Source organism: Eptatretus burgeri, chromosome 7 (genome assembly GCF_056783735.1).
Source record: "Eptatretus burgeri isolate ZD-2024b chromosome 7, Ebu_testis_v1, whole genome shotgun sequence".
Classification (NCBI taxonomy): Eukaryota; Metazoa; Chordata; class Myxini; order Myxiniformes; family Myxinidae; genus Eptatretus; species Eptatretus burgeri.
Genome location: NC_140967.1, coordinates 93903594 through 93918171, shown reverse-complemented (window position 1 = coordinate 93918171; position 14578 = coordinate 93903594). Strand labels below are relative to the sequence as shown.

The following is a 14578-nucleotide window of genomic DNA, read 5'->3' as shown; positions in this document are numbered from 1 at the left end:
ACACCCCATCTCATGAGGGCAACAAAACACACTTTGGCACTTCGACTTAGTGGGGAATGGTGCGCAAGCTTGTTTGTACGCAGTTGCTCTTATTGGGACAAGAAGGACAATTATTTATTTACTATGACATAACCCAACCACAGCTGAGATTTATTGGTCAGGTTACTAACATGCGATGCTCGTTGCTGACGGGTTATAGAGCATTTGTTGTAACGGGACTCGACCGGTGCTTTGCTGCCGAGCAAATGTATGGCATTCAATTTATATTTCAGTGAACTCGGCTTCGTCACAAGTAAATTATTTTGCAGTATGTCGGCCTGAAGACCTCTTCATAAGGGTGAAACCGGTCGCAGCTCTGCATTCATTTACCGTACTTGTGACCATTTCATCCCAGTTTTTGAAATACCCGTGGAGCCCTGCGGAAGCCATCCTAGTTTGAAGGTGACGCGGTGGTTTACATAGGCACATGATATCAGCGTCATGTCGTATTCGGAGATGGAGGAGCCGTTTTTCATGACATATTATATATCTATATCTATATATATATATATATATATATCTATATATATATATATATCTATATCTATATATATATATATATATATATCAGTTCCGTACCCCCATCCCTAGCCACCTCACCTCCCCCCACTTCTTGGTAGCGCTTCGGAATCCTGAAGAGGGCCACGTAAGACCATCCCCATGGCTTTGCTGTACAATATGCCACAGAACCCTTCCTGTTGATCTGTCCTGCAAGTCACATGCACATTTGCTTTTCTTTCCGAATCCTGTCGACAAGCGAACTCCCGCTTCGGCCTGGATCACATCAAATGAGAGGAGGTGAGTTTGGAAAGCAGTGGAAACACAACATGGTCAGTCATACAAAGTGGGTCTGTGCAGTGCGAGGAATAAGTGCTGCAGGGAGGATGCGGTTAACTTAGAGGCACGTAACTCAAACAGGAGGTTGTCCAAATACGTCACGTAAAGTTAAACTATTCCGTGACCTAGTCTCGCGAGGCCACGCTGCAGAGAAAGTTCTCTCTCTCTTACTTTCTTGAGCAAAAGCCAATTTAATTGCCGGATGGGAAGCAGCCAGCGGAGCAGTTTACTCGAACTTAGAGGCAGGGCTCATCAGATTTCTGTCATTTTTGTCAGAGCGAACCAGCAACCTGCTTTATAATTATAATTACTGGCAATTTTCAGGCTTTCTGCAAGCCTGGCAAGGAAATGCTTTCCATGGAATTAACAAAAATAGGTGATGAAGCTGTTGACGAAATCTCGATTTGGATTTTCAAATATTATTACTCCACATTCGTGCAAAACCAACGACCCAATTACGTCCGCATTGGCACCGTGAACCGGCCGACGTTTTCAGGGATTTTTTTTGTTCTTGCAGTCGTCGTCATACGGACCCATTCAGCACTTTGTAACCCACACTTGCCACTGCAGGCCGGATTTTGAGCTTGCGTGCACCGGGTAAACATTCGCATTACCTTTCACCAAACACGGTCAATCCTTTAATGCCTCCAAAGGAAAGCCGAGCCGCGTCCGAGGAACTACGGCTCTTAAGGTTTTGCAACAGGACTGTTTGTGCTCGACTGATGGCAAAAAGCTATTAATTTACATAGATGTGCTGATGGAAAAGGTAACAAAGATATGACCCTGAAAAAAAAGGGAGAAGCACAATGGCAATGCGGAGTCACAAACGAAATGCCCTGATGCGGATTGTGTGGAGTTTAAATTTTTCAAACAGTGTGCAATAAATAATACATGAGCGGTTACAAACGTTCAGCTACTTTCAGTCACAGGACGCACTGCTCAGGTAACGCAAAGAATGGCTGATTCTTTACAAGTAAGGGCCTTGGCGACTACAGCTTGGAACGATCCGAGGACCCTGCACTTGCATGAGTGTGGTAGCAATTAGGCCATATGCATGGAGCAATAAAGGTTGTGACCTTTCCTTCACTTCCAACCCGTTAAGCAATGTGTGAGGAGGAGTGATGGCTGGATGGAGGAGTGGGGGGGGGGGGTTGTTTAGACGTGTCAGACAATGAGGTGCAGAGCTATGGGCTGGAATGGCTAAAATGACAATGGATTTGGTGAACCGTGCCAGGCCTTCGAGACACGGCGGCGAGCTCGTCGGTGTGTGCACGTACAATGAGAAGTGAGGATGAGCTATGCGGTTCACCTCCGATTGCAAACCGCAAATTCTCTCTTCCAGCACGTGGTTGGGTAAATCATGCCTCGATGGTTTGAAATATTTGGTCACAACTTGCAGTTTCACGATCCCTTTTGTTGAGTGTCGACGTACAATAAAACCAGATAAATTCTTTGCAAACCTGTCACTGGTGCGTCGAAACGACGCTGGAGTCTCCCACACTATGAACACATGGTCCCATCGGAGTGAGCCTTTGTAAACACCGGCTGCACAATGAGGCATGGAGGGGTCAGGCTTTCCCCAAAAGCAATGGCCCTGACTTGACCCTCCAGATGAGCTACCTTTGAAGTGCTCAATTTACGAATAAGCTTCTATTGAAAGAAGGCCCAGATCTCCCTTGGAAAAAAAAAAACACAGAGGCAACCAACATGGCCAAGGCATTTTGCAAATCACCTCCCCCCCCCTCCCCAAGCAATTATTATTTTCTAAAACTGAATAACGAGAGTATCAACTCAGATAAATGTGCGGACACAACCACAGTCGGCGGTGTTAACGGGTAGAGCGTCTGCTCTGAGTCTGGGTTGAGTCTGGGAGGTTGGTGGTTCAAACTCTGGCCAAGTCATGCCAAAGACTTTAAAAAATGGGACATGTCACTTCCTTGCTTGATGCTCAGCATGTAAAAAGGATAGAGCACGGACAAACAACCATAAGTTGGCAACCATTGCACAGGATTTGATGGGCCTAATGGCCTCCTCATGCGTTGAAGCTCCTTGTAAGGGAATACCAATAGACCAATGTAAGGGAATACCAATAGACCAATGTAAGGGATAGACCAGGCGGATAGATATCAGCGTATTATTCCAAAGGCAACAGCGATGGCACAAAAATGAGAAAACAAAATCAACTGGCAAAAATTAATGCCTCTCCAAGTAGAATGAAGGTTTGAGCCTGGGTCAGGTGTTCGATTTCCATTCGCAAATCAAACACAGTGGATCATACGAAACAGAGATCGAGCTTCACTGCCTTCAAATTTGGATGTGGCCGAGGGGATTTAAGGGGGGGACCCCAAAACAAAACATTTGAATGATTCTTATCCTGATGTACCGTACTCTGTTACAGAGCGGTGGTTCTGCCGAAGCAGTTTCTCAGCAACTGTTATACTGGGTGGTTTGCCATTGCCTTCCCAGGTTGTAATTTGTTCTTGGTGCCGCTGAGAGTTCACGGACTCTTCACAAAGGAAACTGTGGAGTGTTTAACGTCCACCAACTAATGCTGGCAGACGGGACACCCGGTTTAACGTCCACCTGATGGATGGCACACATATTGATCATTCACCCTGCCCGTTAAACACCTGGATGGCAGTTTATAGCTGGAATGGGATTCCAACCTGGGCTAGATAGCTTCGAGATGAGTATGCCTACCTGTAGGGTCTGGGGCTCTCGGCCATCCTGCCGGCCTGAATGATTCAACACATGCAATTAAATAAATGCAGATAATAAATAAATAAGTAAATAAATAAATAAATAGAGAGAAGAACTGTAGTAGAGTTATTTTTTTTGAGTTTTGAAGTGGACGATTCAGATAAAACATTCTCAAAACAATTCAAGTTGATATTTACCTTTCCTTTGGCACCGTAAATGTGCATCGGGCTGCCAAGGCGGTTTCACTGGCAAGGAGTACAGTCATGGACAGGTCGCCACCTTGACGCAGGTTACCTCGGATGGTTATTACCCCTAGTGCACTGGTACTCATTTTGCCTACCTCGGAAGGATGACAAGCTGAGTCAACCCCACCTGGTGTTAATTGGCAGAGACTCAAACTCAGGACCCTTCGGTCCCAAGCCTTAACTGCGAAGCCAACACCAGGCTCAAGTTGATATTAATGTAATGGAACCAACGAGGAATGGTGGACAGTGTGGGGGATTATAATCAAAGAGGTGCAAACTTAGGCAATGATTAATCCCATGATATAAACAGACATTGAGACGGACACAGACAAAAAGGCCATGCACATCGACGAGGCTTGAATACTCCGTGGCAAAAACCGACTCGGCCGCCCCACTTGAACCAGTCCCAGGATCAGAAGGTCAGATACCTTCAGTAAGTTTACGCCATGGCATCGATGTATACATATCAAGAGTACATGTCGATTTTTATTAAAAGCCCTTTTTCTTCAGTAGCTGACATAAAATATGTCGGTCACAACATTAAGAGTACTCTCCCCATCTCCATTGAGAGAGTTGATGGTCAGGTGTCAACTGCAATCTGATTGGACAAACAATAGCGGATAGTTGGAGGTTGCCAGGACCTTACTGATGGCTGGCGATGAGCTTTGGCTTGTGTGGAATAGATCGGAGGTGGTAGGGTTACGAGAGGCTAAAGGCATCATTCGCGTTGAACAGTCGTATCATGTCACGACGACACTGCCAGGTGACCACGCCAGTAGATAGCACACCACATTTGTCCACATCATGATATAAACAATGAGAGCAAGAACGAAACAAAACAAATGGAGTTTGTGGTGGTGAAGCTTTGCCTCAACTCAGAAAAAAAAATAACTTGGAAATTTCGCTCGTGTACGAGGCCAGAGGCTTACTTCTTGCTTTTCCAAACGTAGCAGAGGATCTTTAACAACCACAAATGAGTGCAAACAGAGAGGACAGCCAGCTTAACATGCTTTCAAAGGATGGAATGCGATGCTTTGGACCAATTCTGGCAATGGACCAAATGGCAGTTTTCATTGTAGATTTGATTCACAGACAATATAACCCAAAAGGAGACATCCCAGAAGCAGGCCAACTACTGAGTAATCCTTCCAGTTTAAAACACTAACATCTGGAACACCATCCATTACTTAGGACAATAATCAGATGCAAACATGATGCTTAAACCAGGTTAATCTCCCAGTGGAGGCTGGAGTTCCCCAAGGCAGTGTCTCGGGCCCAGTCTTGTTCCTCGGTTACACAAACGACCTCTCCGATGTTTTGGAAAACCCTCTTTTACTTTTTGCAGATGACGACACATTGTGTGGGACCGTAAGCACATCCAACTATTAAGCTGACTGCAGCTGAAAACTCTCTTTGCCAATCAGGAATTGATTAGATGCTGGTCTGATGAATGGAACGTACCCATAAATCACGGTCTCACCCCTCCCCCTCAACAACCCACCCCCGACACTCCGGAAGGATCAGTAAACGAACCCGCCAATCTATTTCCATGGTTAGACATGAAAGAGGTTCAACCTCTCAAACTTCTCAGCCTCAAAATCAGCAATTACCCTTCCTTGGCTGCTGTTTCACAAAGCTGGCCTTCAAAGCCAACCACAGACTGGGAATCCTCCATCATTCCTGATTTTTCCTTGGAAAATCATAAGTACTCTCAGCCTACAAGGCCTTTGTCCATAGCTCAATGGAGTACAGTACTGATCTCCCCAATGGGCTAGCGCCGCAGCGTCACATCTCTCTCCTGGAATCGATGAAATCCAAAGCTCTCAACACTCTTGCCTTCTCCTGGAATGAAGCCAAAGCACACGACCTGCTGATATCATATCACCAACAGGTCGCTGGCCTCCATCGTTATTTTTAACCACCCCTCCTTCGGTTTAGCTACCTCTGCTCCCCAGCAACTCCAGGATGTACGCATTCTTCCAGTAAAACTCTTATGGTTAAACTCCCAAAATCCAAGCTGCCTGAACCATCTCAACTCTTTTGTTCCAGTTTTCTCCCATTTGTACAACTACCTTCATTATTTGTGGCTTCAAAAGCAGGCGGTGCACTGCCATCTCATGTTAACGCCTCCCTCCCATGCCTACCCACAATCTTTTATACCCCCATTGACCCCCTTAACTAAACCCTCTTGCAGGTTACTGTGTTCCTCCCCTCCTCTCAACTCTTGTTCCGGTTTGCTCATTTCCTTGCTCACTGTGTCCAACTGTTCCGCCAATGTCATCACACTAATGCATGTCATTGAGCCTAGATCTTTTACATTAAAAAAAAATCAATGCAATACAACAACAAATCCTGCTTATAAAAAAATTAAATCAAACAAACAAAAAAATACAAAAAAAATAAACTTGTGAACACAAATATTTCCATTTCACGTTCGCTGTTTTGATTGAGAATTGTCAACGTTATACATCAATTGAAGATACAACCGAGTCCAATTATAATGAGTAATTAAAGGAACAACCAAATACTGCATTGGAGTCATCAGAAGGAACCCGGATAAGCAAAGAGAAAAGATAGAGACATCAGGAGGTACTTGGATAGGATCCGTGTTTCAGTTGCTACTCCACTACCCTCAAACTCATCCAGGCGCAGCCAAGTGAACCTTACAACAATTTTTTTTTAATTATAAGAATTAACTTCTTTATAGATAGATAGATAAAGAAAGAGAGAAAGTAGAGAATTCATGGAACACCTTACCCCATGCAGTCTTGAGAAACAAGCACATGGACGGGGTCGAAGAGCGGAAAATTTGATTGGTCGAGATGACGTAAAATGCCGTAATATTTTGTCCAAGCGGTGCTAAACAGAAGGGTTTTGAAAATTTCAAAAAGGCAATTTGTGTTCTCATGTTCAAGTGTATAATTAAATTGAAATGAAACTGTAATTTTAAAAGGTTTGAGAAATGTTTTTTTTCGGACATTACTGCCGTTGATGCAGCTTCTAATACACCACCTTATTTAACACGCTCCGTTAGTTCTTCGTGCCTGTTGTTTGTGTCCTTTGTGCCATCCTTAAAAAAAAAACAGTAAGTTTCCTGTTTGGAATTATTCTCAATTTTACTGTCACACAGTCAGACAGAGAAAAAAATATATTATGTCACTCCTCTTTGCACATTTGCGATCACGATAAATTCAGAGCTAAAGTACTGCTAAACTGCGGGTTTGTTATCCGATTCGTGCTCAAAATGAAACATTTGATTGAAATGAAGTTGTTCCTCGATCATAAACTGACGTTTGAAGACAGGACAGACAGACAGAGGTGAACAAATTGCTGTACCCCGCTTTTTGCTTCGCATGTGTGGGGTAATTAAGAATGAAGGAGGGATGAAAGAGAGGAAAATGAACAAAAAGAAAAGAAAAAAAAAGGCAACAATTATCACGAATAAAGAGAAATGTGAAAAAGTAGAAAGTGTGAAAGACTGAAGAGAAACGTGAAAGCGAGAGAGGAATAAAAATGAAAGATGATGTTGGGAAGAACCCCGATGGATAGATATTAGCAGGTGGATAGACATCAACAGGTGGATAGACATCAGCAGGTGGATAGACATCAGCAGGTGGATAGATATCAACAGGTGGATAGACATCAGCAGGTGGATAGACATCAGCAGGTGGATAGACATCAGCAGGTGGATAGACATCAGCAGGTGGATAGATATCAACAGGTGGATAGACATCAGCAGGTGGATAGACATCAGCAGGTGGATAGACATCAGCAGGTGGATAGATATCAACAGGTGGATAGATATAAACAGGTGGATAGACATCAGCAGGTGGATAGACATCACCAGGTGGATAGATATCAGCAGTGGATAGATATTGGCAGGTGGATAGACATCAGCAGGTGGATAGACATCAGCAGTGGATAGATATTAGCAGGTGGATAGACAACAGCAGTGGATAGATATTAGCAGGTGGATGGACATCAGCAGGTGGATAGACATCAGCAGTGGATAGATATTAGCAGGTGGATAGACATCAGCAGGTGGATAGATATTAGCAAGTGGATAGACATCAGCAGGTGGATAGACATCAGCAGGTGGATAGACATTAGCAGGTGGATAGATATTAGCAAGTGGATAGACATCAGCAGGTGGATAGACATCAGCAGGTGGATAGACATTAGCAGGTGGATAGACATCAGCAGTGGATAGACATCAGCAGGTGGATATATATCAGCAGGTGGATAGACATCAGCAGGTGGATAGACATCAGCAGGTGGATAGACATCAGCAGGTGGATATATATCAGCAGGTGGATAGACATCAGCAGTGGATAGATATTAGCAGGTGGATAGACATCAGCAGGTGGATAGATATTAGCAAGTGGATAGACATCAGCAGTGGATAGACATCAGCAGGTGGATAGACATTAGCAGGTGGATAGACATCAGCAGTGGATAGACATCAGCAGGTGGATAGACATTAGCAGGTGGATAGACATCAGCAGTGGATAGACATCAGCAGGTGGATAGACATCAGCAGGTGGATAGACATCAGCAGGTGGATATATATCAGCAGGTGGATAGACATCAGCAGGTGGATAGACATCAGCAGGTGGATAGACATCAGCAGGTGGATAGACATCAGCAGGTGGATATATATCAGCAGGTGGATAGACATCAGCAGGTGGATATATATCAGCAGGTTGATAGATCGATTTGAGCAGGCACTCCCAAGGCCCAAACGCAGCAACAGGTACAAGCTTCCAGTCTGTGATCTCAAAGAGCAGTTATAACAAACGGTACTTTTTGGTGGGCAATCCCTTTTTAAAAAAACTGATTTGAAATTGACATCAGGAACAGTGAAGGTGAGAATTTTTTATTTTATTCCTTTAAAAAAATTTTTTTTATTAAATTATAAGAGTCCGTTGAGCCTTTTTAGATACATTCACGACAACTCTATATTATGGCCAGTTTGTTCATGCTATTGTGGCCACGTGAGAAATACACAGGTCAAACTACACAAGGCGAAATGTAGAACTTTCATGTTTAATTTGTGAGGAATGTTCTGACATGGAGTGTCACGCTCACACACCCTGAACGATAGGGTGTGCCCTTTTATTCCATTGGGGAGAAGTGGGGGGGGGGTGGGGACGGTGGAGGGATAGGGGAAACAGAGTCCTGGTATGACAAATCGTCCAATCAATGACCAGCCCATGGAATGCAGCTATTTGTCATTACGAGACTATTGTATTTCGACACAAGTGTGGATTTGTAAAAATAGGTCACTCGTCATAACAACAGCAGCAAGTCGGTGACTCGGCACAGATGTGGTGCCGGTGCTGACCTGCGACCTTTGTGGAAACACACGGGATAATTCATGCCGAAACAGCATCTGGCTGCCGATTGTCATCATTTATGGAGAAACCACCATACCGCAGACACAGTGCCCTACTCCCACGTCCTTCTCCAGCTGTGCCATGGGCACAGTCCCCCACCCCGCTGTTGATTATGGAGGAGGAGATTGGGACCACACTCTGTGCAGAACGTTGGAGCTGCCGAAGCAGTCTCCTGGGCTATTGGGCACAATCCTGGACGGGTCACCACGACGACACAGTGTACCAGCAAGCTGGCACTCGTTTTGCCGACCTCGGAAGGAAAACAGGCCGAGTCAACCCTACCTGGTATTAATTCAACAGCTGAGCGGGATTTGAACTCAGGACCAAAGGATCCAATGCCCACCACCCTAACCATTAAGCCAACACTCGGCATATTGATTATGGCATAAATGTATAATCCAGCCAATGCACTGCCACACAATGGCCTGCTCTCTCGAAAGGCAACATGGGATATTTCGCATCCACAGGCAACTGCGAGGTGATCGATGGGACAGTCGGTTCTTCTGAAAGACTCAATCAAGCATGCACAGCCCCTGCGTGCGATGCACCAGCACGGTGATTGATAGGTTCATGGGCAGGGCATCAAACCCACACGAGAAAGGCGAGAACACTACTACTTATTTATTCCGTCATATTGACACACATACAGTAAGTGAACATGCTCGATTGCTAAACATTGCCCACCGATCAACTGTAAGCCCTCTATGGCTCGGCCTCAGTTGCAGTTTTGACAAAGAGCCATGCGGAGGGGCAAATAAAATGGTTGTGCTCAGGGAACGCTTTCTGTCGAACACATTCCGGTGTTCATCAGCATGCAAGCGCAATTTTTAAACGATCAAAATGGCCGCAGCTCGAATGTGCACATTCATCCGAGGCAGCCCGTCAATGGCACACAGTAGATGCCGACAGTGCACACTAACTCCAGATAATCAGTTTATTTATTACACAAATTCTCATCAACAATCGGTGCTGTGACCGCCACGTGGTGATCATCAAACCTTGTTGTTTGGACACATAACTGACTACGCGGCACCTCTCCATCGGTTTGAATCAAGCCTGTTGTAGCATGGCCCTGAAGCTCCAGGTTGGTAGCATAGCAAGACCACAAAACTCAAAATGGAGTCAAAGAAGTTCAATCTCTGTATATGCCGGAGTGGGATTGTCCGGTTGTTCTTTCGTAAAAGCGTGAGAAGTTGAACCGTACAAAGAGCATCTGATGTTTGTAGGCCATACGAGCAAGCTAAGCGGTAGCCAAGAAGACATTGAATGCGTAGGAAGAGTATGTGGCGAGGTAAGTGATGGAGATGGGATCGCCAGGAATAAGAAGAGGAAGTAGAAGAAGAAGAGGAAGGCCGCAAACCAGGTGGAAGGATGCGGTGGTGAGAGATTTTGAAGTCGTTCGATTGGAATAACAATGGGTGGTTGACTGGAGGAGATGGAGCATGGTGATCAACCATTATAGTGGCGACCCCATCTAAAAATGGGAAAAGCCGAAAGAAGAAGACGAAGGAGCAAGCTAGGTAGTCATGTGTCTGGGTGGTTGTGGTTGTGGTTGGTTGTGGTTGTGGGGTGGGGGAGATACCATGCGTGGTAACTTGGTCCTCTGCAGCAGCTTTGTACACAGGAACGCACACAGACCATCACCTATGGCAACCAACGGATGGGTTTGCTTGCTGGGTGTTGAAACACCTGAAAAAGAAATATGGAAGCGTCTTCTCCGAACGGATTGCTTTTTAAACCGTGAACGCAGGAAATGCCTGAATGGAGACTTCCCTTTTGTCGATTTATCAAAGCCCAACCTGGAGTTGGATAGCTCGGTGTACACAGACACGTGCGTCGGACGTTCCAAGGCTCTTCAATCCAACAGAATGGTGCCGATCACGTTCGTGCTGAAAACAATAACTCGTAAACAAACGTAGACTTCTTCACTATTTACCAATTAGTTCGTTATGAACACCTCCTTGGCCACAGCACTCCCAATCCACGATCATGGATCCAGGGCAAATTCCTCATTGAGATTTACCTCTGTTGTTTCTGTTTTTTTAAACTAGGCCTCACTGGCCTGGTTGGGGTTATTTGGCTGATATCTATCAATGTACTAACTCACTTCATTTTTAAGGTGCTGAAAGGTTTTCTGATATCTACGTTATACAATATGATGTCGTGAGAAAATGTATGTTGCAGGAGACTTACACAAATGAGATACAATTGCCCAAGAAATGGCAACTTTCTTTCCCTTCAAATCTTCTTCTTCTTCTTCTTCTTCTTCTTCTTCTTCTTCTTCTTCTTCTTCTTCTTCTTCTTCTTCGATAACGGCCACAATTATTCACACGTTAACCTGGTGTTGGCTTGTTGGTTTTAAAGGTGGCTGTCTTAAGATCTTAGGGTGTTAAGATCGAGTTCGCGTCGTACCTTCTGAGGTCGGCAAAATGAGTACTGGCTTGCTGGTAACATCAGCGGCACAGACACGCTTCCAGAAAAGGATGCAACCAGCAGCCACAGGCTGCATACCAAACGACATTCCCATGTTCTTATGAGGTTGGCCAAGGGAAGTTTTTGGCCCAAGTCTTTCACGAACCGGCTGGCAACGATCACGCTTGACAATGTAGTCATGGCAGGAATTTGAAATTTGTTTGTGGTGCTGGCAATAACTCGTCTCCTCTTCCCGAAGGACACGGTGGGATCTTTAACGACCACCAACCAATGCCAACATTTCAGACAAATTGATGAATCACCCTGCCTGTGAAACACCAGGATGACGGTTGAGAGCTGAGTTGGGATTCGAACCCAGGCTGGACAGCTTAGAAGAGAGTGTGTGGACATCCAGGCCACCCTGCGACCTTCCATTACATGACCATCAACACCTTTAACAGTGACCACATAAACAGAATAGGTAGATACACACTGTCATAGCAGCATAGAACATCGAGAGCTTTACCATCAATGAGCATCAATTTTCATACGAATGTTCACGGTCAGCTTAAAACGCATTGATTGTTGTTTGAGCTGTGCAGGCCACAGTTGTTCTATCGTGTGTTGAAGGCAGGGCAGGCAATCGGGATTCCGCTTTGTTGTAAATACATTATCGCTTCGGAAGGCAATAAACCGGTGATGGTCTCAACCCCTGGTTACCTCCACCACCGCAGCCAGGTGGAGGTTATTTCGGCCCTGTATGTTTGATTGTCTGTCTGTAAGCAGGATAGCTCAAAAAACTCCTGACGGATTCGGACAGAATTTGGTGGCCAGGTTGGGTGTGCGACGAGGACGAATTAATTTGATTTTGTTGAAGATCCAGATGCGGATCCAATTATTTTTTTAAGTGATTCTTCACCGGGGAGAGAATGCGGCCAAAAAGATAATATAGCATGAGACCTCAATAACTTGTGTGGATGGGTTATGACAAAACTAAGTGGATGAGTTAGTTAGGTGACAAGAACAAGCCGATTCGATTTTGGTTCAGGTTCAAATCCAGACCCGACCTATCAGTGGGATACAACACGTAAACTGTTCAGCATGGCAAAGGTATGTGCTCCACCGAGTGCCCTTCTGGTTTGGTAATGCCATTATTTTCATCAAAAATAAAAGTTTCTTGTTGGGTGTTATGTTTACTCATACATGGTTAGTTAGGTTACAGCAACTAAATAGTTTATTTAGACCTAAGGGATGAAATGCAATTTACAAATAAGCAGTGTATCGTGTTCAACGTTATATCAGTTGTGAGAAAATAGACAAGTGGCACAGTATAACAGGGCATCATTTGCTTCGTGGTGACAACACTTCCTATGTTCAAAATATTTGACAATAAGTTGGCAAATTCTGCAAAGTGGTGGCAAATTAAAACACAACTTCCGCTTTGCTTTCAGAGCAGATGTTTTGACGAGCTGGCTTCTTATTCAAGCAGACTAGCTGGTGGTCAACAAAACTTTGCCCCATGACCTGTTACTTTACGAGACAAAAGGTTTCTATCGGCCATTCCCTTACCTCGACAATGCTGCGCAGGTCTCGGACATACATTCGCTCCGTCTGTAGAACCTCAAGAACCACACGGTCCAGATAGGAAAGCTTTGGGTCAGAGGCCATGGCTTCTGTGGCAATCGGAGCATAAATCATATCTGGTCGGAGCGATTCACTTTGGTTTTGACCCCTCGAGCTCCGATTGCTGATGGTGTTGAAGTCGCAACGTGGCCCGGCAGGATGATCAGGCAGTGTCGGGAAGTCAGTGCGACTGCCGTCGCCCTCACGGTCACTGCAATAGCAACCCGAGTCTGCGTGCTGTGATGCAGAGGCGGAAGAAGCGAGTGTAACGCTACTTCCAAATGACGAGTGGCTGTCACGTGAAGATGAAGATGAAGAGGAAGACATAATAGAGCCAGCATCTATGCTGTGCGCAGTCGTAGTCTGGACAGCCAGGGCGCTGCTGCATTCAAATGATGAACTTGATGCATTGGAGCTCACGCTGACGGGACGATTGTGACTGGGGACCTCCATGGTCGTGCCCTGTAAGGTCGCCTGTTTCTTCTGTACAAATTGAGATCTTGCCAAATCTGCAAACATGTGCGAGAAGATATACTGTAGTTATTGTTATAGGCACACTGCACCAGTTGGGCATTAAACATTAAACTATAAAGTGAAGCTTATTGCTCTTGTCGACTGGTGCTGTTGTTAGCTGTGCTTTGACTTACAATGGAACGGCATAAAAACAGTTGGTTTGAGAATTTCACTGACTTTACTGACATGTGATCATCATTAAGCCATATAATATAACTATCCAAATTAGGATATTGTTGCATTATTTCAAACCGATTAGACACTGTTCTGATAAGTCGATAGATAGATTAACAGGGGCTTGCATTGGAACATGTCCTTCAATCCTCTCCTGGATTCTGTGGAATGTAAAGCTCTCAAAATTATTGGAACCTTCCGTGATGAGGCTGAAGCACAAGGTCTGTTGCTCTCGCATTGCAAGCAGGTCGGTGGTCATTCTGTTTTCAGCTCCCTCTTCTTAGATGTTGCTCCCTCTCCTCTCTTAGTCATCCAACACTCCCTATTGATCCCAGGATACATGCCTTGTTCCAGTATCTCCCTCCTGGTTAAACTTCCAAAACCCAGACTGTCTGCACACCTCCACTCTTTCATTCCTAGCTTCTCCCCCTCTAAATGACTCACCTTCCAGAGGCTGTTCAGTCTCACTCTTCCCTCCAGGGCTTCAAGCAAGCAATATACCACACCGTCTCTTGTCATCCCCAAATTCTGACCCATGATCTTTATTACCCCCATTAACCTTTGCTAACCCAACCATCCTACTCGCTAGTTTCAGCATTTCCTCCCCTCCTCCCTTTCCTCTTATTCTGTTCATTCATT

General features: G+C 45.0%; 1 protein-coding gene across 8 annotated transcripts in view; it reads right to left on the bottom strand.

Moving 5' to 3' along the window:
* The window catches only part of LOC147023821 (uncharacterized), a 373912-nt gene that overhangs the window by 173461 nt on the left and 185873 nt on the right, over positions 1-14578 (bottom strand). For all 8 annotated transcript variants that reach the window (XM_085889658.1, XM_085889651.1, XM_085889657.1 and 5 more), the window contains one exon: positions 13199-13761. In XM_085889658.1, the coding sequence (XP_085745784.1) occupies positions 13199-13705 (507 nt within the window). In that variant the 5' untranslated portion in view covers positions 13706-13761. The remainder of the gene's footprint in view (positions 1-13198; positions 13762-14578) is intronic.